At 41.9% G+C, this 26887-nt stretch overlaps 1 protein-coding gene across 2 annotated transcripts; it reads left to right on the plus strand.

Annotated features, from left to right (window-relative positions):
• The first annotated feature begins 316 nt into the window (after positions 1 to 316).
• On the plus strand, positions 317 to 12465 carry map3k8 (mitogen-activated protein kinase kinase kinase 8). 2 transcript variants are annotated; one of them, XM_035415583.1, is made up of 9 exons: positions 317 to 488; positions 640 to 717; positions 1603 to 1940; positions 3186 to 3356; positions 5347 to 5608; positions 6513 to 6619; positions 7451 to 7603; positions 9030 to 9276; positions 10909 to 12465. In XM_035415583.1, exons 3-9 carry the CDS (start codon positions 1623 to 1625, stop codon positions 11034 to 11036), a joined length of 1386 nt encoding a protein of 461 aa, XP_035271474.1. In that variant the 5' UTR covers positions 317 to 488; positions 640 to 717; positions 1603 to 1622; the 3' UTR covers positions 11037 to 12465. The 2 variants fall into 2 exon arrangements, with proteins under 2 accessions (XP_035271474.1, XP_035271473.1); XM_035415582.1 differs by lacking the exons at positions 317 to 488; positions 640 to 717 and having other exon boundaries at positions 1499 to 1940.
• Positions 12466 to 26887: the final 14422 nt, after the last annotated feature.

Below are 26887 nucleotides of genomic sequence, written 5' to 3' on the forward strand. Positions count from 1 at the left end.
GAATCAGTTTTATATTCTCGGAAAAAGCCAGATCGTGATATTTCATATTTAGACTTACTGCACTTGCAAGAATCAACATGGCAGAAATAAATAAAAAAGCCTTAGGCTATAAAATACATAGCCTTTACATGTAGGCCTAAACGTTTCTCCAGAAACGTAACTGGCAATTATAACGAAGGAGTATTTTTACATGTCAAAACGTCGCTAGTTTTGAAAATAAACTTTGAGATGCGCGTTTCTCGCTTTCGCGCAGGCATACTTTTATTTTGAACGATTTCCGACGAATCTGTAGTCTTACTGTCGCTCACTGTCGCTCATTTCATAGTACTGTGGTCGCAGGGAGTGGAGCATTTGTGTTCAAACGTAATGGAAATATTACGAAATACATTTGACGTTGTCAGAATCATCTTGAGTTCACATGAAAACGAGTTTACGGAGACGTTTTCCATGAGAGCCAATTATGTTTCAATAGCGAATGCAATAATAAGGTAAATAATAAACTGAAAAACGAAATCTAGGCAGTGGGGCGGGGGCTTGACAAGAACAAGGCAACTTGCACGCTTGCGCCTTTGCAGTCGAAACCACCGTACTTCCTCTGTTTATAGACTGATGTTGAATACAACATTAACGTTTCTGCAGGAATGGCACAGTGGACGAGTGACAGATTCGTTCTTGGGTGTGATCTTGGATTGCATCACTGAAAACTGAACAAAACAAGTAAGTACATTTTTAAGTAGGTTTCTTAATTCACGGCGTCATGCGTCGGGTTTGTTAAAATGCACCAGGGATTTCAGTTTTAATATTTAAAAAAACGCCAACTGCTTCTGCAATGCTTAGTTTGTCATGGAAAACAAATTGTTCTACTTTGAGCGCAACAGCAGCATGTGAAAGACTCAAATACCGAGTCAATAATTTTGAATGAAAAAATGTTTAATCATTGGACGACTTCCAGACCACAGCAGCAATGTTTTGGGCTGCTTGAATCTCGATGTTACTACTTCTTTTTCAGATGGTGGGTGTTAATTTACAGATCGTTTCTCGACTGTAGGAAGTTAAGATAATATTAGTGTCATGCCAGTTGCTTTGATAGGAGCTACATCCCCACCACGAATATTTAAACCGCTTTACTCACGGTTCATAAAAATACACTACGGTTTATAAATGAATTCCGTAACCGTTTTATATGGCAAAATAATGAGGCTCTGGAGTTCTGAGTGTTGTCACCATGTCATTTGTGTACAATGTAATTTGAGGTCGGTTGACCATCATGTCGGATAAAAAAAAAATCGAAATGTTTTTTCCTCCACTGGTGTCTCCACGTGTATTTTACATACATGATGGGCATGAAAGCATTTTTACACCTTTACTAAACACACAAGTGGGTGTGGCCTCCCTGGGGCTCCCCTTCTTGTTGTGAAATTCCCTTAATTTGCAAGGAAAATATTGACGATGTTCTTTTAGCATAAGCTCCGCCTCCTGCCGTCCAGTAGGCTGAGCACTACGTGTCCTCGCGCCACACGGGGCTGTGAGGGGTATGGAGTCACATCACTTTCAGAGCTTCAGTAGACCTAATGGAATCTCTTTACCAACGTTATGTCTTAGAACTCAAGGAGGACGTCACTATGGAGTACAAGAATGACAATGGTGGAATTGAACTCTATCTGGCTCACATGAACCTTGAGGACATAATCAGTGCTGTGGAAATTTTATATCCCTGCGAGTCGTCATCGGGAGCGTCCTTTGAGGACAGCCTCTTCCAGGAGGACATGGACGAAAACGAAGAGACGGCCGACTCTTTGTCACTTGAGCAGACCCCTGTGCTGGGCAGTGTGAGGTATGGGGCTGTCTCGGACATGCTGTCCTTCATCAACCTCATCTCAAATACGCCACCGGCCTCACTGAAGCACCTGACTGAGGAGATAGGTGTCCTGCTAAATAAGGTGAGTGAGTCTCAGCATTTTACACTTTATATAATAAAACCTTAATCTACATCTTCATCTTAAGACTGCACACAAGAGTGCACTTTGGCACCTCTCCATATGAGCATGGTAATATAAGTGCTTCAAATGTGACACTGCTTTTGTTTGTTTCCTCAGTTTTTAACTCTTATCCAGAGCGACATACAACAAAGTGTACAACCAAAACCAGGAACAAGTGTGTTGAAAACCCTAGAGGGAAGTACAGTTCCAAGTGCAGGGAACGACCACATAGTTTAACTTGGACCCTGTAGGTTAATCTGATTAACACAACAAAAACAGCAACAATGCATTCTATGCAAATAGAACATGCAATAGTTGAGTAGGCACAAGTGCAATAACTAAGTCAACTAAGATAAACGTAGGCAAGTAATCATTATCAAGCTTCTTTCATGGTGCCTACATAAAAAAAGTTACTTTGGGGTTTTCTTTATCTAATGTGATTTTTCTAGATACGTTTTCCATATTACCCTTTTATGGAACTGAATATTTGTGGGAACAATTCAGAATAACTGCCTTGGTTAAGTGTAGATCAGCAGTGCCGCTTCACAGGAATGAAACCTGCAACCTGTAGGCTTACACATAACCTGTATTTCCTTGACCACAGTACTGCATACCCCTTAGAACACATATAGGCCTAATAGCAATACTGCGCTTCTTTTATTACTTCATATTTCATTTGTAAGGTGCCTCAGTTGTTTTTGTTTGCTTGTACCTGTGTGTTTTCCTGCCTGTTTCTCGGGGAAGTCCGGCTGCGGTTTCAGAATCTAGGTCAAATGCCAGTCTGACATCCAGGGTTTTGATTTTTTCTTTCAAAAGCCACAGTACCAGGGGTTTGTGTTACAAATCAGTTTGAACACCAGCCATATGAACCGATAAAATCATCCAGTTGTGTCTTTCAACTCAATCGTATGACCTGATTAGGATGAAATGCAACATTACGCTCAAGTTTAGTTACTTCTTTTATATGTTGTTGAAATGGTTTGAATGATAAATGGAAGGACAAATGTTTTTTGTTGTTGTTTTTTTCAGCCAGTCATTGTACACCCGTCTGTCTAGAATGTGACATTTTCAGGGATTTAAAAAAATGGTTGTGGTTGACTGAATCTGTGTGCGAGTGTGTGTCTGCATGCAGGTGTGTTTGTGGGCTTCTGTCTGTCTTTCTGGCTTAAGGTTCTCATGTCAGCTCTCTGTCTTTCTCTGAGGCAGACCGACATGGTGGTCAAAGGGGGGCGTTACCGCATCGACTCAGACGTATTCCTGTTTCCTTGGAAACTGACCTACAGGAACCCAGGCTCTGGACACGTCCCCAAAGGGTCTTTTGGGAAAGTCCACCTTGCCCAAGACACAGAAACCAGAAAACGAATGGCATGCAAGCTGGTCAGTAAATCTCAGAAATTCCTGGCATGTTTGTTTAATGGATTATGCTAGCCTGTGGGAAAGTGTCCAGATCTTTATTTCTGACTCTGGTTGCTTTGTTTTCGCAGAGGAAAGTACAAATCTCATTGTAAATGGCTGTAGGCTACTCTCAATGTTTGGAAGAAAATGGCTTGTGCAAATGACAACTTTGACATTTTAATGAAGAATAAAGAGGAAGAATGTGTGGAAAGAACCTTTTTTTCTGTAAGGCTGTTTCAAAAGCAGGTGGTTCAGGCTAAGAGAAACTGAAAATTGGCTTGGTGAACCATTCAGAAACCTGAGAGAAACTTCCTGCAAAAGATTGTACATTGTGACAATCAGACATTGAGTATTCAGGTGTTCCTATCAGGAGTGGATAATCAATGGACAGCCTATCCACTGGCCCACATGGGAAAGAAATCTGAGTAAACATGGCGTAAACTGAAAGCCATGCCTGGGGCCTAGGCTGAATGCTAAAGTTTCGGTACACTCCATGCGTTTCAAGCATGTCCCTGTGGACATGCAAATGCCACTTTTCCAGTCAGTTCTGTCTTTACGCTGTTTCTTTCTTTGCTTGTGTGATACGAATAGGAGCTTTAGCACGCAGGATGGGAGTGGTTTCCTAGAGTTTAGTGTCATTAGGTCTCTGAGTCAGGAGCATGCATGCAGACTGTAGTCTACAGCCGCTTTTCCACTGCATGGTACCGGCTCAAATCGACTCGACTCTACTCGACTTTTTTGGTTTTCCATTGGGCAAAAGTTGTGGATAGTACCTGGTACCTGGTACTTTTTTTGGTATCACCTCCATCGAGGTTCCAAGCGAGTTGAGGCAATACCAAAAGGTGACGTGAAAATACTGCAGACCACTGATTGGTCAGAAAGAATCGGTTTCATGCGGCGTCGCTATGACGAACAGCTACATTGACGGGGGTACTATCTGCAGTGGAAAACGAAGTACCTGGTACCAAAAGCGAGGCATGTCGGCTTATTTAAGGTCATCTTTGTAGTGTATGCACTGGCACGTTCTTGCACTCGCATTTTGTGATGGAAAATATTCATTCCAACCTGAAATGAAATAAAGGACATCTAAGAAATGCAACTCCTATGACGTAAATGAATAGGCATCATTCATGAATTGAATTGACAAAAATCCTTAGCATACCACAAAGTCAACCAAGGAATGCTTAACTGACCACATAATTACTGTTTTGGCTGTCTCGGTTCTTAGACTGGATCTGAAATTGGTCGTTTTAATGGAACAGGGCAGTCTACGTGCATAGGCCGAAGGATCTGAAAAGTTTATGTATGGAGAAATGGTTGAAGGTCTCCCTGTATGTTAACTAATCTCATAAAACTCAGAAATTCAGTAGTTTTATCCTTTTGAAGAGAGGGTGCACAAAGTTCTGGAAACAGTAGTGCGAATCCTTTATTTTAGAAAGTGAAATTATTATTTGTTAAAGCTTTTTGTCTGAGCAATTCTAATTTATCAGCTGTTGTCTGTTGTTACGTGCATTGTCTGTTTTATATAGCCTTTTTTTGCACTTCTTTATCAGGGGTGCCAATAATTTTGGATGTCAGTGTACATACTGTATATTTGCATAGTTGGCATTTATTCTGGTTGACTATTGTGGATATCATGGATATCATTGTGGATAAGCTGTTCAAGTGCCAACTGATTGCCCAAGTGCAGACCTAGATGAATTTATCATTGAGAAAAAATTCAAGTAATAAAAAATATCACTTTGTACAGGTCTGTATAATACGTATCTAGGCATTTTTTAAGATGGCTACTTATGATCTACTTTGCTTACATGTATGTTAAATACATATTATTCATGCATTGCTTTTTAAATACTATTTGGAATATACTCATCATTAGTCTCTCCAGGAAGTAGCATTTGAAGAAGGCTGGTGTAGAGTACGCACTTATACTTATACTTATGTTTTTATTTATTCTGCCTGCGTCTCCCAGATACCCTTGGAGCATTTCAGGCCAGCCGACGTCGAGTTCCAGGCACGCTTTCGTCACGAGAACATCGCCGAGCTCTACGGCGCCCTCCTGTGGGACCAAACCATCCACCTGTTCATGGAAGCTGGGGAGGGAGGCTCAGTGATGGAGAAGTTGGAGAGCTGTGGGCCAATGAGGGAGTTTGAGATCATTTGGGTCACCAAGCAGATCCTCAGGGCTCTGGAATACCTGCACTCCCACAACATCATTCACCATGACATCAAACGTAAGCTCCTCGACCTGGCCCCGCCAAGGAGGGGTGGGGCTTGTGTCTGTTTTGAAACTGTATTCTGAGAGCCGAGTATTGATGCTTGGTGCCTGGGCAAGAAGAACCTGGCCCAATTAAATCAATTTTGTATGTGAGAGTGAATTATGGGTTATGTGGAATCAGTGGCATGTGTTTATAGTGTTTTGAAAAACTGTCTGGCAATGGAGAGGGTGTTGCAAAAACTAGGACAGACAAGGGAGTATATCTTGTCCCATGATGCTTTGGGACACAGGAAGTCATAGCACAGCAGTTCGGTGGAGCCTTCAGGGCTCTTGTCAGTGCATAGGAATGCAGGCCTGGAATGAAAGCACCGGGTTACTGGAAATTCCTGTCATAAGTATGTGTTCGGGTCAAGGTGGGGGGGCGGGGGGGTGGGGGGGTTGGGGGGGTTGTTGTTGGGAAAGATACAACAATGTAGAAGGATTTCTTTGTGGCACGGCTGAGTACTTAAATGCTGGTTGTGTTCATGCACTGTTTTGTAACTTGTAGATTTTTGAAGACTAGAATCTGATTTAAAATCATCTGCCATCCTCCTGTTCTGATATGTCACCTTGGCATGTGTAATTTTTTATCATAATTGATGTTAGCCATAAAATTAAACACATGCGCTGAATTATGAATGATATGTAATCATCAAAGAGATTCCTAGGTTCGTCGCTGAATATTGCAGTGATTCTACAGCAATGATTTCAAAAGCCCAAAGACTGTGTCTTTGTGCGGTTGCGCTGAGAAGGCTTAACTGGTTCATCGGTGTCTCTGCATGCAAGGGGAAACAGTGGGAGTGGGTCGTTGTGGTTCCTCATGCCTTGGCCGCAGACCAAGACACACTGTTCTGACCTGGTTTCCATTCTACCCTTGGCAGCTAGCAACATTGTCCTGATGTCCGCCAAAGCGGTCCTGGTGGACTTTGGCCTCACCGTGCAGATGACGGAGGACGTGTTCACCCCGAGGGACCTGCGTGGGACAGAGGTGAGCGCCGCTATCCGCTCCCGCTCCCTGCGAGGCGGAGGCAATTACCGTCGAAAAGGGAAAAACACTCTGGTCACTCCTTTACGGCCGATGCTCTCGGCGTAATGTTTTGAGGCTTTTGAGTCACAAGCAATCTTAAGGCGTGTGGGCCAGCTGTTCAAATGGATTTTTGTGACTCACAAGGGTCTGTGGGGGCGGGGGGGGGGGGGGGGGGGGGGGGGGGTTGGAACATCTCTTTCTTGGGTCTTGCATCTTTTCTGTCATGCTATGTAATTATGTCCATCTAAGCTAGCTTAGATGAGCCTTGCAAACAGCTGTCCCCCATCCAACAAAATTTCCCATGGCAAACACAATCATTATCCCAGGGACAAGTGTTGGGAGGAAGTGGATGACTGTTGTCCCTGATAACAGGGGGAAAGGCCCAGGTACACAGAGAGCTCTGATAAACTGGAAGGACTGCAGACAGCAAACATCAAAAGGAGCTGTCTTAACGCTCAGGTGCAGGGAAGACAGGACTTTCAGTGTGAGGGCTGACTCTTGTCTAGCTGACGCTGACTTGCAGACGGCCCCGACTCCGCGGCGAAGCGGTGTCGACAGAGCCCCCTCCCGTGCCTCAGCCACGCTGAAGCCCCAGTTCCAGCACGTCCCCATCTGTCAGTCAAACGTTTCCTCTGCCGGAAAGTTTTCAACAGCCCTGCTAAACATGAAAAAGAGCTGAAAGCAGTTCCGTTTTTCCCGACGCGCGTGGTCTGCATCGCGGCCGTCACGGGGGACCTTCCCACAGGCCTGACCTTCCGACTTGCCTGACAAGCTCGCGCGTTTGCTTTGCAGATGTACATGAGTCCGGAAGTGGTTCTGTGCAGAGGCCACAACACCAAGGCGGACATCTACAGCCTGGGCACCACCATCATCCACATGCAGACCGGCAGCCCGCCGTGGGTTCGCAGGTACCCTCGGTCTGCCTACCCCTCCTATCTGTACATAGTAAGTATCCCTGTGCTCTCTACCTCCCTGCCTTTTATGTCATTGGATTAATCATGGTGATGCATTCTTATAAAGGCTAAACGAAGGTGATGGAGGCTTCGCTTTATTGCAGTTTCCCTGTGTCCTTTGTGTTTTATTTCACATTTCACAAGAAAAATATGCTGATCCTGATGTGTGTCCTCCTCCTCGAAAAGCATTGAGTGTTACAAAGTATTCCAGTTTCTCCAGAAGAAGACTGCATGCTTGCCATTTCTGACTCATTGAGTGTACCTGTGGTAGAACTGCATGTACCGTAGGATGTGGCAGAACCCGCCTGTGGCTGCTTCTACTGAACTCTCTTGTTTTACAGAAATGTGTCTGTCGTACGTCACTCGATGGTAGGCAAGATAGTTTGACAGATAGCATAGATAGGCTTCCCTGACAGGTCATTACTTGGAAGAGCTTCATTTTTACTGATGACAATTCAAGGTTGTGAAAGATTTGTTGTCAGTGACATTGTGCTCTGTTTCTGTTGTCTGTCCCTATTAATGTGCTCACAGTGTAACGTCAAAATTTTCAGTGATTCAGAAATTCTCAACTGTTTTAATAATAATAAGTCCATAAAAAATAATTCATTTTCAAATAACATTTTTGAATAATTGAAACATCCTTGGATTTGCAGTAGAAATACTGTAGGAACCCTGGACACTAGACATTAAAATGGCATGTTTGCTTCTTTTTGTCAGGAGTGTTTCGTTATGATGTTTGGTTTTTTTGTGTTGTTATATTTTCCACGACCGTGTTTCAAAAAAAACAAAAAAAAAACATTTCTGTGGACAACTGTAGTCCAATTTTTGGTTCCTGTTTCCATGACTCTTTGACTTCAGGCAGTTCTTCCCTTTTTGAAAATCACAGAATTATGAAATGGTGCCCTGCTGTTTGCATGGTGCAGTGTGGGGAAATGATTCTGGGCCCAGAGCTTAGCCATACACCTTCATGTTCCTCTTTATGTTAATGTTTGGAAAAAATCGTTAATTTAATCTGTATGATATTCTCTAGTGCAGTGTTGAAGCCATGGACCAGTTTTCCTGAATCAGTAATCAAGTCAGTGATTTGCAATGTTCTTTTGCAATGTTTTGACCGCAAAGACCTTCATCATCTTTGTGACTGAAATGTTGCATTGTTAAATAAATGCAGTACATTTTTGGGAGCTTTTCATTTCAGCATGCAGAATTTTTCCTTTTTTGGAGTCTACCTTTTTTTATCTTGCACCTAAACCCAACTTTGGCTGGATGTGCTCACTAATATCTTTTCTCTGTATTTCTGCAAAAGCACATTCACACATGCACACTGATTCCCAGTGTGATTCCTGATATCCGGTGTGAGTTTTCAGTGTGACTTGGGCTGCCCCGCTCTGACCCTTGACCTCCGACCCGTGTCGTTGCAGATCCACAAGCAGGCCCCGCCCCTCGAGGACATAGCGGAGGACTGCAGCCCGGCCATGCGCAGCTTCCTGGAGCGAGCGCTGGAGAAGAACCCCCGGGTGCGCAGCTCCGCGGCTGAGCTCCTGCGGGACGAGGCCATCAACCCCCCCCGAGAGGACCAGCCCCGCTGCTGGAGCCTGGACTCCGCCCTGGGGGAGGCGTCGCACCCCCTGCTGCGTCAGCACAGCCAGCTGCCGGACACCACCCAGGGTAGGATGTCACACGCACGCGCCCGCGCTTATGTACACGCACATGCATACATGCTAGGGGTGCACGATATGGATTACAGCCGATGTGTGTAAGCAAAGAGCATATTTCTGACCGTACTGGCTGATGTGGGTACCACATTGTTCTACATTATAGTATAAGTTCAAACTATAACCAATTTCCACATTCATGAAAGAAGTAGATGAGAACAGGCATTAATTTATGAAGGAAAAGTGTAACACATTTTATTAGTATAGGAAAAATGTTTACTTTATGAAGCAGAGAGCAGCGAACATGAGTCTAGAGAGCTAATACCTTTCTGTATTGCTTTGTTTGGTTGGTAAAAATTATTAATAAAAAATAAATGAGTAGTAGAGAGTTTCAAATGACTATGATTAGGCTACTTTAAGGGCGTGACATGTTCACATAATATACTGCTCATCACTGGCCCATAAAATGTGTTTCCTCTCGGGCACACAGGTGTTGCGTCATCATATCAGCCATAATCTTAGCTTATGCATGCACGTACAGACACACTCACACCGGTTACCCTTCTCTTATACACGCAGACACGCAGGTGCAGTACAGCCAAGCAGATAATGCACACACAGACTGACAGATACACACATAAATACATGCTGACATACATGCGCCTACACAGGACCTCCAATTACATTAGGAAAAAGTTCATTCAGTGCATGAATGCAGCACACATATTAAGCTTGGGCTGGTTCTGCTTGTCAAATTAAGGGGAAGTAACTGTACCTTCCCCATAGGGCTAAACAAACAGCACAAGCATTAAAGGAAGCATTGTAGCGATCTTCGTCGTTTTGGGTTAACTCGTTGGTCAAGTCCTTTTCGGGGAACAAAAGCTGTTATAAAGAGCATCATTTCCTTCCGTAATATCAGGTGGCTACATCAGTATGTTTCCACCGTGCTAAGGCTAAGACAGACGTGTAAATTGTATTCGCTGTGGAGCTGCTGCTTTCATTCCATGAATTAGTGTGTGGGTGGGGGTGGGGGTGTGATGCCACCCCGAGGGGAGGAATTTCCACGCCCGGCCTGAGGTTGAACTTTTGTTTACTGATAAATGTTCAAAATCACCTCCCTGCTTGTGAAACAGAAGAAGAAGTAATGCTTGCGATTATTTCTTTGCTTGCATTCATTTCTTATAAAGCCAAATATAGAGCAAACCCATTGCACTTCCTCCCCAGAAGTCTGAGGTTTATACAGTCAGCCTTACACAATGACACCTGTCTAAAATGTAACCTTCCGAACACGACTCTCAAGAAGACTGGCTTGTAGAGATGTCAGCAGATTCTTTCAGCTGTTCTGTGTACATAGACTGTTCACATAGATCATTGAATCTACAGGGTTGTTTTTTTGTGGAGTGAAGCTCATCGCACACACATGCAGACCTGGACACACACGCACACACACACACACACACACACACACACACACACACACTCACACACACACACACACACACACACACACACACACACACACACACACGCACACACACACACACACACACACACACTCTGCCTGCTCTCGCACACCGAGGCAGTGTAAAGCCGGCCCTCGGGCTCAGACCGTTTGGACCCTGACGTGAGCGCTCCTCTCTTCCAGAGTCTTCCCTGTACAGCGAGGAGGACTCGGCGCACCTGAGGCGAAGGGGATCCCTGTACGTTGACCTGGGCGCTCTGGCGGGCTACTACAACATCGTGCGAGGGCCCCCGTCCTCGGAGTACGGCTAACAGCCTCCCCTCGCGACTCCTGCGGCGCTCGGGCGGGACGGACAGAGAAAGCGGGGGGCCGAGGCTGAGCCCGGGGCCTGCCGATGGAGCCTGCTCCCGCGGGGAGACGGCTCTCGGGCCCCAGAACCGCGGGACCTTTGCGCGCGTCACCAGCGGAAGCTTGCCACGCCGGCGGGGTCGACACGCCCCTCTCTGTGTGAATTATACTCCGGTTCAGAAAGTGTGTAAGCGTACGGAGTCATCTCTTGCTGTTCCGTAAGGCGTTGAGCATGTGTGGCTCTGAAGCAACGATTAGCATTATTCTCATATGAATGCGTTTATTCCTGTGGAAACATATGATTTTGTATAATTGCTGTGCAAATAACCCCTATGTCTGTAATCAAGTACAGGCAGTCCCCGGATTACGAACAAGATCCGTTCCTAAGTCTGTCTTTAAGTCGAATTTGTAGGCAAGTCGGGACAGGTACACACGGTTCTTATTTAGCGTCAGTTAGTGAAATGTTTGTCTTAGTATGTAGTATATATGTTACTATATATACTGTATATATGCCGCGCAATGTTTTCATGAGCGTCACAAAGTAGTGTGTGCGTTCGTTATTACGAACCATTGTATTTAACTCAAATTTTTAATATAATAGGCTTTATGGCAGTCCGTTCGTAAGCGCGATTTAACCCCAGGCCTACCTGTATCTAAATCTTTCTAGTTTAATACAACACTTGCTGATTTATGTTTTCTCTTTATAGTGTACATCCAATGAGATGAAATATGTATATACAGCTGTGGTACATACAGCAATGCCTGTTTAGCATTCCTTAATGAATATTTGTGTAAATATGCGTTCCACAGAGAACCCAATGAACTTTGAAGTTTGCTATCTGGGATGTTTCATGACCTTTATAAATGTATGTTGAGGAAAGTAATGATTTGAGAACTTTGCTTCAGTGCAAATTCTGTGAAGGGATAAATACTGTAAGATAAGCTTGTGTGCCACTTGTGTCCCTTCTCTCCAGTTTGGGCAGAGTCAATGGACAATGCACATACTAACAATTACATTGTATAGTTAAGGAAAAGCAAAAGTTTCTTGTCTTTTTATATTACAGCATGGCACATTTCATGTTGTTTTTGAGGTGTGGTAATTATGAATCATTGGTGCATTGAACACCAAGCTTGTAAAAGTGCTGGATGCACTCTAGATGGTGGGCTAAATGACATACAGTACCTAGATGGGCTGAATTGTCCAGTCTCCTTCAAAGCTGTGCTTGTAAAATACTGCCTCAGTCTGAGCCAACTCAGCCCATATACAAATCCCCTTCCCTGTAATGCCATCGGTTCAGTTCCCAGCTGTGGGAATTTTCTGTTCCGTGGTCCCATCTCTATCTGTAACCCTCTCTGATTTCCCTTGTCTGAATAAAGTAAAAATGATGGCAGGCTGTGGATGTTCTTTAAAAAAAAAAAAAAAAAATTACACAAAGCAGTGTCAAGTTAAGTACAGTAACAGGACATGGATAAGCACTGATCGTTTGCAGAAGAATCATCAGCAGTGCCATTTCTCAGTAAATGCCAAACAAGCTGGTCACAGGCCAACCACACGACACGTAAACCATTAGAGTCATTGTATAAACAAACACTCAAAACATTAGATAAGAAACCAATGCACGTTCACCACTGCTCAATCCTGGAAAAATATAACATCCCGAGCTGGGATAACTTAATAAGGTATGCAAATATATGCCTTGTCTATAAAGTTACTCACAACTTGTCTCAGCCATCAACTTAGCCATCACTACAAACAATGGATGTCAGCATTGAAATGTCACATGTCCTATGCTTCTGTGTCATGTCAGTTTGTCTGTGTACCCTCTAACATCATTCTTTTTTAAATAACTGTGTTTTTTTTCTTCTCTTTGCTCAGTATGTTTTACAGTTTACCTTTATCTTTTATCTTTTTAGGAAGCCTTTTTATAACACTTTGGCCAGGGACTACAGATGAAAATTAGCCTTTTGGCTAAATCTGGCATATTTACATTTGTCGTTGATTAATATGCACTGTCCCTTCTTAAATAAATAAATAAAATAAATAAATAAATATATAAAAATAAATAATGATGATGTTTCTCCTCCTGATTGATCACAAGTTCAAATTTTCAGCTGACGTGTTTGACTGGTGAAAATCTGTCACTTACTTGAAGTGGCATGGGCAGTGGTGCAAACCTCAGGAGGTTTTGTCTGTTACGGAGAGGGAAACTCACAGAAAGAGGAAGCATGCCTTGCTTGTTTTCAAGTGACATGCTCCCTTCAGTGTGCCAGTACCCTGTATTCAGAGAGTCTCAAGCTGACATCACAGGAGGTGGAGTTATTATGAAGTGGTTTTATCATTCATGGTGATTTAAACATACCTGTACATTCACAATGCATTGAAGAGTCTATTCTGTACACAAGGAATTGATCAATAATATTTTATTATTCTTTATTATGTACATATATATACATTTGCTTTATCAATACAATATCGATAACACATTACAACTCAGGATAAAGGAATACAATTATGATTCAATATCAGCATTGCAATATAAAGTTGCAGTTACTCTACTGTAACTTCTAACTAAAGCAATCAGCAAAGTGGCAATTAATACCAAAATAAGTGTTATCAGAACTAGAAAGTGGTGTGTAACTTCATGACACAATGGTTGAATAACAACCTCATCCTCGGGAAGGATTCTTTCTGTCGTACAGAATTCAGCTGAGGAGAAGTTAGCAGTAGAGATATCAGCATTAAGAGACATAATAATAACATTAACCCATCTGAACACAATCAGCACTCAACCAGACAAAGAATGGACCCAAAGTGAGCATAAGACAGAATCTCAAAAGGCATTACAAAATCATCACAAAAGAAAAAAAAACAGCCTTTCAAGAGCTATAATTTGAAAGAGCTGTAAGTACATGTATATGCCAAACACATTATATGAGCAATGAAGAATGATGCACAAGACATGACCGATATATACAAAGGAAAAAAAGGCCAAAATATTTTATCATTTATATTTTTTTCTGCTTTTGCAAATGTGCTAGGTCTGAATAGTGTTCACTGTGTGAACTAAACTGTGTTCTTGGCTAGAAATAGCTGTACAAAATAAGTATTGTACTTACTGAACCTGTGTTTAGCAGTTGTCTATGACCATGAAATGCACTTTTTGTACGTCGCTTTGGATAAAAGCATCTGCCAAATAAATGTAATGTAATGTAAATGTAATGTAATGCTACTTTTTCAGTGGTTTCCTATTATACATTTTGGAACTTCTGGTCAATTTATCCCATAAAAAGCCCCTCCGCACTGAAAATAATGCTCATCAAATTCCCTTTTATTGATAAAATTGTCTAAAAGGAGCTTATAGGCAACTGAACTACAGTGCTGTGAGAAAGTATTTCTGATGTCCCATATTAATGCATATTTGTCACACTGAATGGTTTCATATCTTTAGACAAAATGTAATATTAGACAAAGGGAAACTGAGTAAACGCGAAACGCATTTTTAAATGATCATTTCATTAATGAAGAAAATTATCAAAAACCCATAAAGTATTTGCCCCCTTAGTTACTCAATCAACCTATTAACAAAATTTAATCGATAATTAGATTCCGCTGATTGAACAAAGTCAGGCTTGATTGCAGCCCTGCCTGTTGAATCTAAACCTCACTCATACTGAACCTTATTATCTGAGTTAAGTAGTCACCACGAAATTTCTGCAAGCACACTACACTAGGACAAAAGGAAATTCCAGAAGAGATAAGATAAAAAGTTGTTAGACAGTTCTTCTGTGAACAGATGAGTCAAAAGTGAATCTTTTTGGATGACACAGGTCCCATTATGTCTGGCGTAAGGAAAATGCAGAACATCATAGCAACAGTCAACATACTGGTGGTGGTGTGATGTTGTGGTGGTGCTCTGCGGCCCGGGCACCTGGACAACTTTCCATTATTGAAGGAACTATGAATTCTGCTCTGTAGCAGAAAATTCTTAAGGAGAATGTCCGGTCATCTGTCTGTGAGCTGAAGCTGAAGCGTAATTGGGTTATGCAGCAAGACAATGATCCAAAATACAGCAAGTCCACATCTGAATGACTTGAAAAGAAACAAAATTGAGTTTTGCAGTGCCCTTGGTCAAAGTCCTGACTTAAACCCATGCTGTGGCAGGACATTAAATGAACAATTCATGCTCAAAAACCTACCAATTTGTCTGAATTAAAGCCGTTCTGCAAAGGAGAGTGGGCTAAAATTCCTCCACAGTGATGTGAACAACTGATATCAAATTACAGGAAGCGTTTGGTTGCAGTTATTGCAACCACTTACTAAGTTGGGAAAACACTTTTTCACATGGGTTAATAATCTTTAAAATGTGATTTAATTTAAAAAATGTGTTTAGGGTTTACCCATGTTCCCTTTGCCCAATATTACATTTTTTCTAAAGATCTGAAACCATTCAGTGTGACAGTCAAATAAAGTTTTTGCAGTTTACTTGCCCTTCAAGTCTTTATTTGGGGAAACCCTGGAACTGTCTTGTGTCCCTTACGTGATCACATATCACCGAAATCACATGTACAAGACCCACAATTGGGGCGGCACGGTGGTGCAGTGGGTAGCACTGTCGCCTCACAGCAAGAAGGTCGTAGATTTGAGCCTTTCTGTGTGGAGTTTGTATGCTCTCCCAGTGTCCGCATGCAGTCCAAAGACATGCAGGAAGGCTAATTGGAGACTCTAAATTACCCATAGGTATGAGTGTGTGAATGGTGCATGTGCCCTGCGATAGATTGGCGAGTGTTTCCAGGGTGTATTCCTGCCTCTCACCAATGCACGCTGGGATAGGCTCCAGCACCCCCCACGACCCTGCTCAGCATAAGCAGGTATAGATGAATGGAAGACCCACAATTCTACTGCTTGCACAGAAATCTCTACAAAAAAAATGCGCTGTACATAATTGTATATTCACTATAAATCACAGCATGTGACAGAAAGGATATGCAGATCCTCTATGCCAATACATTTTATATATGACAAGAAGTATTTCATAAAACAGAAAAATACAGACACTGCACATGTCATTAAGAAAGGATACATTAACTGATTAACATTAAATAATGTTATTTTATCAATCTGAAATGTAGTATCTGAAAAAAGTCAGGCCAATTGCTATTTATCCAGTCAAATTAGAATAGTCTAATGCAATGTGAAGTAGGCAAGTATTTGGAAGGAAGCAAAACTAAAGCAATCATTTTATTACAATAAAATTGAAGGCACATGACTTCTTCAAAAGACACACAAAAAGGGAAATACTGCTGAGAATTTCAAATGATGAAATGTGTGCTGTATGTGACTTCCATGCTGAAAAGCAGAATATTTGCCCATGTGATAAATCAACTCTGGGAAAGTGAATCATCAGTTCTGCTGTCTGACCTGAGCCGTTCAGGCAGACTGCTGCACCGTGGAAACCTCAGTTTAACCAAGCAGTCAAGAGATCCAGTCCAACATATAACATGCTATAAGCTATAATATTCACAAAGCAACACACTGTCTAAAAAGGAATAGCCTCTCAAGCCTAATCAGCATTGATTTGAATTATCTCATTCAGTTCTTTTTAAACTGAATATGCCTGGGAGGAAAATAATGATTCTGGGATTTTGACTTCAACAATTGTCAACAATACAGTCCATATGAACACCAGAAATATTTATTTAACCTATTTCAGCCTAAACCCACAGTCTAATAGATTAATAACAATGATTTATTGCCATATTGGGATATGAGTAGTTTCTCATTGAAAGGGAAGTGGGAGGAGTTTATGGTCACCTGAGCTCATTGCTGTTCCTTATTAGGATGGCTGGAAATTCAGTTTCTAGGGAGAGTCAGGGGGGAGTAGGAGGGGGATTTGTTGCACTTTAGTTGTTGATTTTATTTCCTCAAAGGCTTTGCTAATATTTGACTCATTTTTAAATTTTGTGTTTTCAAAAAAAGGCTTCACAAATCAAACAGCTCTAAAATGAAGAGGCTGTAAAATGCTCAGCTAAGGCACTACTGTTGTTGCTCTTCTACTATGAGAGTACTTTGGCCTGGTTATGTTCCAGGCCCAGTATATGGGTACAGCAGGTAGTCAGCCACTATATATGTGAAATATACTGATGAATGACGATGAAGTCTTCAACCTTGTTCAGTGTTCTAAAGCATTGCACATTGTGTACAAGCGGCAAATATGATTAGAATCAGGTGTGGTTAATGCCAAGAACAGGAAACAGATTGCTCTTGCTGTCGTAAAGGCGAGGCATGTGGGTGGGGACGGGGGTGGCGGTGGTGGACCCGAGGTATTCCCTTACCTCATTTATGACTCATCCATCTGGCTACACTTCATCTGCCAATAGAAGAAAAGTGTCAAATGAAAGAATGTGAAAAGGAACTGTAACGTGACCTTTAGCAAGTTGACCCGTGCTGAGAACGGGGAGTCCCTGCCCATCGAACTGTGATGCTTTTCACACCTCTGACCAAGGGTCCCCCTGCAGGAATCATTCAAAGCATTCAAATGTCTTGCCTATTTTTAACCATTTTTAATTTTATGGAACATAAATCACTTCTGAACGTTTCTGTAGTCACCAATGAGTCCTTGATGAATTGATCTTTGTTGGGCTCAGGCGATGTCTAACATCTTTACAAGACATGCACTGAATATTTCTTTCACTGTGTGTCAGTGAGCTCCAGTCAATCTGACAAATTTCTTTCATGCCAGACCCCACCTCTCTCCCCTCTCTTTTCAGATTCACTCTGAATTCTCTCCTCACCGTTTACGACTGAGTTTACCATTATACTACTCTATTTCAAATCGTTCTACATTTCCCATCTAGTTCCCAATGAGATCATTATTTATGGGCAGACTCTCTTACTTTTCCCCATTCTTCCATCATCAATCAACAATACATGTGCACATTATATGCAACTACACTTAGTTAGCCCCTCGGATTTCCTACGCAAAATGTAGTGCTTATTAGCATTTGAGAAAACATTCGCACGGGAACTACAGACAGAAACTTCAATTTTGAATCTGGAATCTTGTTCATTATCGCAATCTAGTGGAAATAACATGCTATTACAATTAAGCGAATCACTGGAATATACATTTTTGAGCCACTGAAACTTTGTTCCAGCCACTCTCTTATTATAGAGGGTATGCACATCACAGTAGGTGAAGTCAATGCGGTTACACCCACTGAGTGGCAGAAAGACTACTGAGTGATAGCGTTAGCGTTCAGCTTGAATGCCGTGAAAACACAAAAAACACATCTAAAATGGGAAAGAGCTGTTGTGCGATTGACTGTACAAATAGATTCAACACGACATCGGAGCTATCTTTTTTACAGACTGCCGAAAGCTAAAGAAAAGAGAAGCAAATGAATCGCAATTCGCAGAAACAACTTAAGTTATGTAGGCTACTGTATTGACTACTCATCAATTAAATATTTAGCATCTTTCATTTATATTCTGTCTAACTGTAAAGTATTTGTCAGCATTTATTAAAAAGACATCCATGATGATGAGCCTTGTGTTCTACAAACAAAGGGGGGGTGGTTAGATAATAATTTATATGCTTGCCTAGATAATACTAAGGTATGATTTTACCCAAAAATCCAACATACCTGACACAAAATAACAACCGCAAATCCACGTTTCGGTGCCTGGATTCCAGTTGTTTCTGCGAATTGCAGCGATGCATCGCTTCTCTTTTCTTTAGCTTTCGGCAGTCTGTAAAAAGATAGCTCCGATTTCTTGTTGAATGGTCATGGACTACTGGTTCTTTGGTAAGTTGTAAGGATCACTGTCGAGTCCAACTGCCTTTAATTTAAGCAGATAATCGTTTGTTTTACTCCCGGTTTTGCAGTTTCCTATAGCTACTAAAGGCAGCCATGTGGCAGCATGTTTTGCCACTCAGTCCCGACTGAGGGGGCGTATTCCGGCGGGAAAGTGACGTCAATGCATACCCTCTATGGATAGATGAGGTCATCCCAACACTACACTTTAGAATTTAATTATAACACGGACCTAAAACTGGATCATTTCAAAGGGTCCTTGCTACAAGCAGAAGTTGGGTCACTGAGGAGAACCTCAGTTTTATAGGGCAGTGTATACATTATACTGACACCGCTTATAACGGCTCAGTGAAAATCTAATTCCATTCTGGATGTTTGCCTGTCTTCACAGATGTAACCGTTTCCATTCTTTCTCCCAGAGAGACCAGGAATTTCACTTCTTTGCTTTATTGACCGCTTTATTGAGCAAAGGTACATTTTGTACATTGTGGGATATATTCATTTTGGTGGCTCTTTTAGATCATTTTTCTATTTAGATAAAGCTAGCTGTAAAGACCTGCACTATTTAATCTTTTAAATATGAATTTTGAAATGTCTACGTATAGTCAGAGAGCAAACGTATAGGGAATTCTTCTCTTGGCCCACTGCACTGGAAAACAACCTGAATTCAGTCATACAGCTCAGGTTCATTTACATCCAGTAGAGAGCAGCATACACTAGTCTAGTACCAGAACCAAACTTCACTTTTTCTCAGGGCAAAAAGAAAGGGAAGATTCCATGTGGGAATTCAGGGACATGCAGGGAGGACGTGTTTAGGGGTTAGAAAAATATGCTGGAAATGAGCACGAAACCTATGAACTGTCTTTATTTATGGTGCCTCTTACTCTTAAACTGGAGACTGAGTGTCTGAGAGGTCAGGTACTGTTTACAGTGTACCTGCACAGAGACTCTGTGTCTATACCTTATAATTTCAAAAACCATTATTGTCTACTCCCTAGACAAGAGCCATGTTATAATATCATTACAGAGTGCGCATTAGGAGCAAATATGATGCACTGTAGTTAGAATCAAGCATGGTTATGTCAATAGAATGAAGCGGATTGGTGAGCGTGAATGGGGGTGGTGGTGGACTCGAGGTATTCCCTTGTTTCATCTATGACTCATCCATCTTAATAATAAATAATAATAAATTTATTTTATATAGCGCTTTTCATGAACTCAAAGACGCTTGCTACACTTCTTCTGCCAACAGAAGAAAAAAGAATGTGAAAAGGAACTGTAACGTGGCCTTTAGCAAGTTGACCCGCGCTGAGATCGGGGAGTCCCTGCCCATCGAACTGTGATGCTTTTCACACCTCTGACCAAGGGGTCCCCCTGCAGGAACCATTCCAATCATTCAAACGTTTTGAAACCGGCTATTATTGACCATTTTAATTTTGGGGAAGTACTCACGTTTCTGTAGCAGCCGAAGGGTTTTTAATTAATCAAGGGACCGGTCAATCTGACAAATTTCTCTCATTCCAGTCCCAACCTCTCTCACCTCTCTGTTGGTTCTCACTGTTTACAACTGAGTCTACCATAATGCTCCTCCGTTTCAACACGCAGACTTCCTTTTGCTTTTCCCCATTCTTCCAGTTCTAGGTCATATTATTTTGTTTGGAATTTCTTCGCCTGAATCTTAGTGTTGAAATGAACAGACTATCAGCCCAAAAGCTAGGTTGTCTTTAACTACTGTATTTGTCTACCATGGCATCATATGTAAATGCTTGGCAAATGTCCTTCCTTTACTATGGCACTGAATAACCATATAGGCTGTTAATAATTTAAATCAATGACTTATGTTATTTTTATTTACCATTAAGAAAATATTCATGCAGAAACCATAGACAAAAACTCTAAATTTTGATCACAAATATTGTTCTTTATTGTCCTCTTGTTTCAAATATCATGCTACTACAATTAAGGGAATCACTGGAATCTATGTTTTTGTGCTATTCAAACTTTGTTCCACCCACTCTCTTATTATAGATAAATATGGTCATCCCAACATTACACTTCAGAATTTTATTATGACACACAGACCTAAAACTGGAGCACTCCGAAGGGTCTCGCTAAAAGTTTAAGTCTGATCTCTGTTTCTATAGAACAGTGTATACATTTTAGCAGATCCACACAGCTAATAACAGCTCACTGAAAATTTTCTTCCAGTACTAGAGATTTGCTTGTCTTCATCAAAGCAGCAGTCTTCATCCTTTCTTCCAGAGAGAACAGGAATTTTACCGCTTTGCTTTATTGAGTGACGAGACATTTTGTGAATTGTGAAATACATTAATTTTGGTAGTTGTTTCAGTTGTGTGCAGTTCAGAATTTCTTTTAAAAAGCTGATTGATTTCAAAGAACTCAGAAAGCAAAATGTTACATGTTTTCACTAATGGCCACCAGTATGGATTATGCATAGATGTCCCGGTTCTGTTAAAGAGACAAACATCCTGTCTTAATGCTTACAGTAAACCCTTGTTTTGAGGAGTAAAATTCAAAACAATGCTCTAATTCTTGAACAGAATTCTTGTGGTGTTGTCACTATAAATTTGATCCGGGCTGCAAAAATGATCCGGGTGACGTAATGACATTCTAAAACCATTGTGACGTACTTAAAGTTTCGTTACAGCATCCGTGGTTATGCCGACATTGCCAGCCTTGCTAGATTCTGTGGTGACAAAGATTCTAAGACAACTTAGCAATCTTTGTCACTGCGGAATGTAGCAAGCCTGGCAGCGTTGGCATAGCAACGGAAGCTGTAACGAAACTTCAAGTATGACACAATGGCTATAACAGCTGTTTTAGACGGTCATTACGTCACCCGGATCATTTTTGCAGCCCGGATCAAATTTATAGTGACAACACCACAAAGTGTAAAGAAGTAGTCAATGAGTCAAAGGTTTAGTTCAACTATATTACATTTGTATGACTATTATGTAAAAATGAAGAGAAATTCAAACAAACCTTGATATCAGCATTTCCTTCTGCAGACTTAAATGCATTTTCTGTGCTTCCAAATTTCACAGACCCTTTTCATTGAGATGAGGCTTGCTGTGTAAAGTCCTGTGCTATTTCTTCATTTAAATTTAACATGGATTATGAATGTTATAGTTATAGTCAGAGCACAACAAACATGTTTACCTATAGAGAGTAAACGCGGGGTGAATTCTTCTCTTGGCTCACTGCACTGTAAAACAGCCTGAATTCATTCATTCAGCCACACAGCTCAGGTTAATTTACATCCAGTAGAGAGCAGCATACACCAGTCTAGTACCAGAACCAAACTTCACTTTTTCTCAGGGCAGAAAGATTCCATGTGGAAATTCAGGGACATTCCAGGAGGATGTGTTTTGGGGTTAGAACAGAAATGTATGCTGGAAATGAGCATGAAACGAAGTGATCTGGTTTTATTTACAGTGCCTTTTTCACTGGAACTGGAGGCCGGGTGTCTGTGAGCTCCGGTAGTGTTTACAGTGTGGCTGCACAGAGACTCGTGGTCTGTGAGGCTGCAGGGAGAGGTCATACTTGGGGCAGTGAGCAGTGCCGGCTGCTGCAGGTGTGAAGCCCCACACACAGGGAAGGAAGCCCAGAGGGAGCAGGTTTAGAGACTCTCGGGAGATGCCAGTAAGCGCTCCTGTGCCAGACCGCAGTTCAGCGCTGACTGGAAGTGCTCCCCCCTCCCTGGCATAAAGGCGGGATTGTTTCAGTGAGCACAGCAGTGAACTGAGCAGGTGTGTGTGTGTGCGTGTGTGTGTGTGTGTGTGTGTGCTTGTGTGTGTGTACTGTATGTGTGCGGGTGGTGTGTGTGTATGCAGCTAATGTATTTGTTAATGGTTTACTAATTTAAAGTTTATCCTATATTTTGCTAATATACAAATAATCATGAAACTAATACATTAATTAATGTATTTGTCAACAGCTAACTAAATTTCATGCTTAATAATTAATTCATGTTAACAGCTGCAATAGTTTATTCTGATTCATGTGACCTTATTATAAAGTGTTACTGTTTTATTATTACACTAGTAGAAGAAGCGGGATGAAATAACGTGATTGGCGGGATGGAAGAAGCTACTAATAATGTTTTGCGGTTCTGATCACAACGATTTCTTGCCTCACAGGCCAATAATATTTAGAAATCCTGGGAGTAATTTGTTTCAATTTGTTAATGTTGAGCAAGCTAGTAACAGCGTGACATCTCGTTTTTGACTTTTCTTTCAAATCAAGCACTTTCTCTTTGAATCTCGCAAAGCTACCAATCGATCTGTAAATATTATGATCAATAAACAACACAAATGCAAGACACCAAAAACAAATTGGTTCAAAGAAACAGGAGTAGCCTTATTATTTTAATAAACGCTGCCACTGTATATACAAGTGGCTCTGAGCGCAGTTCAGTGTTTGACATTATTGGAATTACTGGGGTTTGAAAAGGACATTCCTCACGCAGCCACACAGCCCACTGCTCCTCTACAGGTGTTTACCCCTCCCACCGCCCGGAGAGGCCAGTAAAGGGCCTCATTCCTAACCCTGCACCCTCCCCCAGCTGATGCCAAAGGAAACCCGCCCACCTCCCTGAGCAGCTATCAACCACAGCCAGGCCACCACGGGCCCATGGATTGGCTGCTTACTTATGACAGACAGCAGAGCCCACCCTCCTGCAGCAGGCATACGGCACAACCTGAGCCAATCGCGTGACTCATGGATGCCTGGCAGCAGCAGGTCCTTGGACTGTGTAATCAGTGAAACATTTGTTTTTCTGTAAAACAGTAGCAACGGCAGCATCATAGCGGAATCAAGAAGACTGACTTAACAAAGCTAACAAGCCACTCTTTCTTCAACAGCTTTAGAAATGCTTTTAAAAAGACAGACCCCTCTTTTTTAATGAAACTAAAAACCAAGCTTATTTCTCTCCAGAATCATTTTCAGACCGACTACGCCCAAATCTGTGACGGCCCATTGAAGTCTAGGCCCATCTGTCGTCACATGCGAATATGGATTTGAGCAGAAGTTGTCTCCCAGACTGTGCGACAAAGCTCTTTCTGTACAGCTGAGGTCAGAGTTTTTAAGCATTTACCTCAGTTTATGAGTGGAACTTATTCCCTGATGACGTTTGAAGGGTCCTGGAGTTTTCCTGACTGAACACAATGAAAAATCTCACATTTATAAGCAGCATTAGCTCAGACTGAAGGTTCGACCCTTTCCAGTAATATCAGAATCATATAATATAAATGACACCAGTGAATGCCAAAAATTACAGCTGTTAACATTCACATTACTCATTCAGACCTTTAACTGGTGGGGTGGATTTGTTCATAAATGCCAAAGTCACACAAAGTCCATGGCACTTTGTCACAGAATACTCTAAGTCTAGGGGAAATTTACAATTTTGCCCAGTTTCACTCTCTGTTCCTCTGTCTCTCTCATACACATTTTCGTATGTGTGTGTGCTTGTGTGTCGGCAAGTGTGTGTGTGTTCTTGTGTGTCGGCAAGTGTGTGTTTGTGTGTGTGCACATGTGTGTCTGCAGGTGTGTGTGCACATTTGTGCCTGTGTGTGTGTGTGTGTGTCCCAGTGGACATGTCTGAGGTGAAAAGTGTGTGAAACGCCACTTAGGCATTCAGGTGAATACCTGACTACATTTGGTTAAGCGAAAATTTTCTAGCTGCTATGACATAGCTAGGGTATAGCTGAATAAAACAGAGGCTGTATTGGAGTTAACCTAGTCCATCTCAAAATGTCTCTGCATATGGGTGTGTGTCTGTAAGTGTGTGTGTCTGTCTGTATGTGTGTGTGTGTGTGTGTGTGTGTGTTGTAAGTGTATGTGCATGTGCGTGTGTGTATGTACATGTGTGTATGTGTGTGTATTTGAGTGTGTGTGCATGTGTGTGTGTCGTATGTGTATGTCCGCATATGGGCGTGTGTGTGTGTGTGTGTGTGTGTGTGTGTGCAAGTGTGTTTGTGTCGTAGGTGTATGTGCATGTGTGTGTATGTGTTTCTGTGTTTCTGTGTGTGTCGTCTGTGTATGTCCGCATATGTGTGTGTGTGCATGTGTGTGTGTGTTTGGCTATGCTATTTGGCCGAGACAGTGTTTTGGCATTGTTGTGCTGTTTGCTTTGCCCTCTGCTGTGATGATGGAATAATAACTCAATGAGAGGGAATGAGTGAGAACATGACGCGTCCGAGGCCAGCCGTTGCCCTGGCGTTTTCTTGGCTGGCGGGGGTGATGCCCGAGGCTGAATCTGACCCCATTTCTCCCACTGCCGCTCGGAACACCTGGCAGCCCAGCCCCCAGAGCAACACAACCCCTCACCCCAACCCCACCGCCACCCCAAAACCGCAAGTTCCATTACCTCTCATTCAAAACCCTTTCTTGTGCCACATCATGCACCTTGAGTGCCAGGCAACACGCGATCCGGGAACTTGGAGAACGAGCATGAGCGGGAAAACCTTGGCACCTCGTTAAAAAAAGGAAACATAAAATTAATTATTATGAATACATTCTGGGACAGTGTGTCTCACAGGGAGTTTGAGCTCTGGCAAATAGCCCTTAAGTTAGTGACACTGGCTACACAATGACTAGTGGTAAGACTCTGGGCCTGATTTACTAAGACATAAAGCATGTGCAAAACTTTTTAGCACAGGCAAAACCAATAACATGGCCAATGATTTATCATGGTATTTCCTTTGTACCAATCATTGGTTGTGTTATTAGTTTGGCGGGTGCTAAAGGTCTTAGTAAATCTCTGTGTATGTGGTTCCAGCTTATGTCCAGCTTTCCAGCATTAATGTAAAGTAGGATCCACCCTATTTCCTGCACCTTTCTGCTGTCAGAAGGAACTGTTCCACTCCCCTTACACCAGCACTATGCTGTGAGTGAATGTGTATAACTGAAGGGCAGAAGGAAACAAATGAAACTGTGAACGAGAGATTGTGAGCGTAACCAATAATGAGGTGCTATTATTCAGCTGCCTGCAGAGGGCGTCCTTACACCATCCATTGATGATTCTGACTGATGAGCACAAAGAGAAACATTTTACCTTTTTTATATGCTTTTCTCACATGGGAATCTGCAGTGTTATTCAATTCTGTTTCAGTTTCACGTCCGGTCTGATTAAATTCCAGTCATGTTAACCAAACTGCGTCGTGCAAAGTACAAATATCAGATTCGCAGACAATCAGAATTTCATCAGGATTCTGTCTTGTGATTTGTATCCACTGAAAACAGGATGTATAAAAAACCTGACTCTACCTTTAAACTACCAAATGCATGTTAATTTTGATTTGACCAGTGTACTAGTATGTCATAGTATAGCATAGTGCATTCCCCTAAATTAAGGACAATTTTTTTTTTTGTTTTACTACAACTACTACAACCTTTCAAAATTCACAAGAACAAAATGCCTCACAAATAAATCTGGGGATGTGGTATCCGATATAGAAGTCTTCTGTGTGTTGACTGGTACCTTAACATGTTTACGTACATATTACAATTTATCAGTAAAAAGCACAAACTACAGTGGGCAGACTTAGTTTTCCATCACATTTGTTTTGTTGTTAATTTACACCAATCCGCACTGAGAACTATATTCTGGTCTGCCTTGTACGGTGTACTCCCATCGAGGCTAACTTGAGCAGGAACCTGATGAATCAGCTTTGGATTCCCTTCTGTTGTAAATGACAGGGTCGGCGTAAAGTTATTTTATGTTGAGAAAATCCCTGAGGTGAGCCGCCCCCTCCTCCTCTTTGGGCAGCTGAGAACCACTACTTAACCTCCTGTAAAAGCCACGTAAATGTTAAACCGGGCCAGGTTCTTAATCCTCTGGCTTTTAAACTTCAGGTTAAAGGCAATGGCATTTCTGGGGTCAGATTATGTCAACAGTCAGTATATGCACTGACATTTCACAGGGGTTTTAGAAAAAAGGAACTAAAAAAACACAGTGTTGAAAAAACGGAATTTT

The sequence above is a fragment of the Anguilla anguilla genome, chromosome 4 (genome assembly GCF_013347855.1).
Source record: "Anguilla anguilla isolate fAngAng1 chromosome 4, fAngAng1.pri, whole genome shotgun sequence".
Taxonomy (NCBI): domain Eukaryota; kingdom Metazoa; phylum Chordata; class Actinopteri; order Anguilliformes; family Anguillidae; genus Anguilla; species Anguilla anguilla.

Excerpts from the sequence above, each read along its gene's own strand:
- map3k8 (XM_035415582.1), top strand. The coding sequence starts at position 1,572 with ATGGAATCTCTTTACCAACGTTATGTCTTAGAACTCAAGGAGGACGTC. Across the intron at positions 6,620-7,450 it reads GGGACCTGCGTGGGACAGAG|ATGTACATGAGTCCGGAAGT; the intron begins GTGAGCGCCGCT and ends TTTGCTTTGCAG. Across the intron at positions 9,277-10,908 it reads GCTGCCGGACACCACCCAGG|AGTCTTCCCTGTACAGCGAG; the intron begins GTAGGATGTCAC and ends CCTCTCTTCCAG.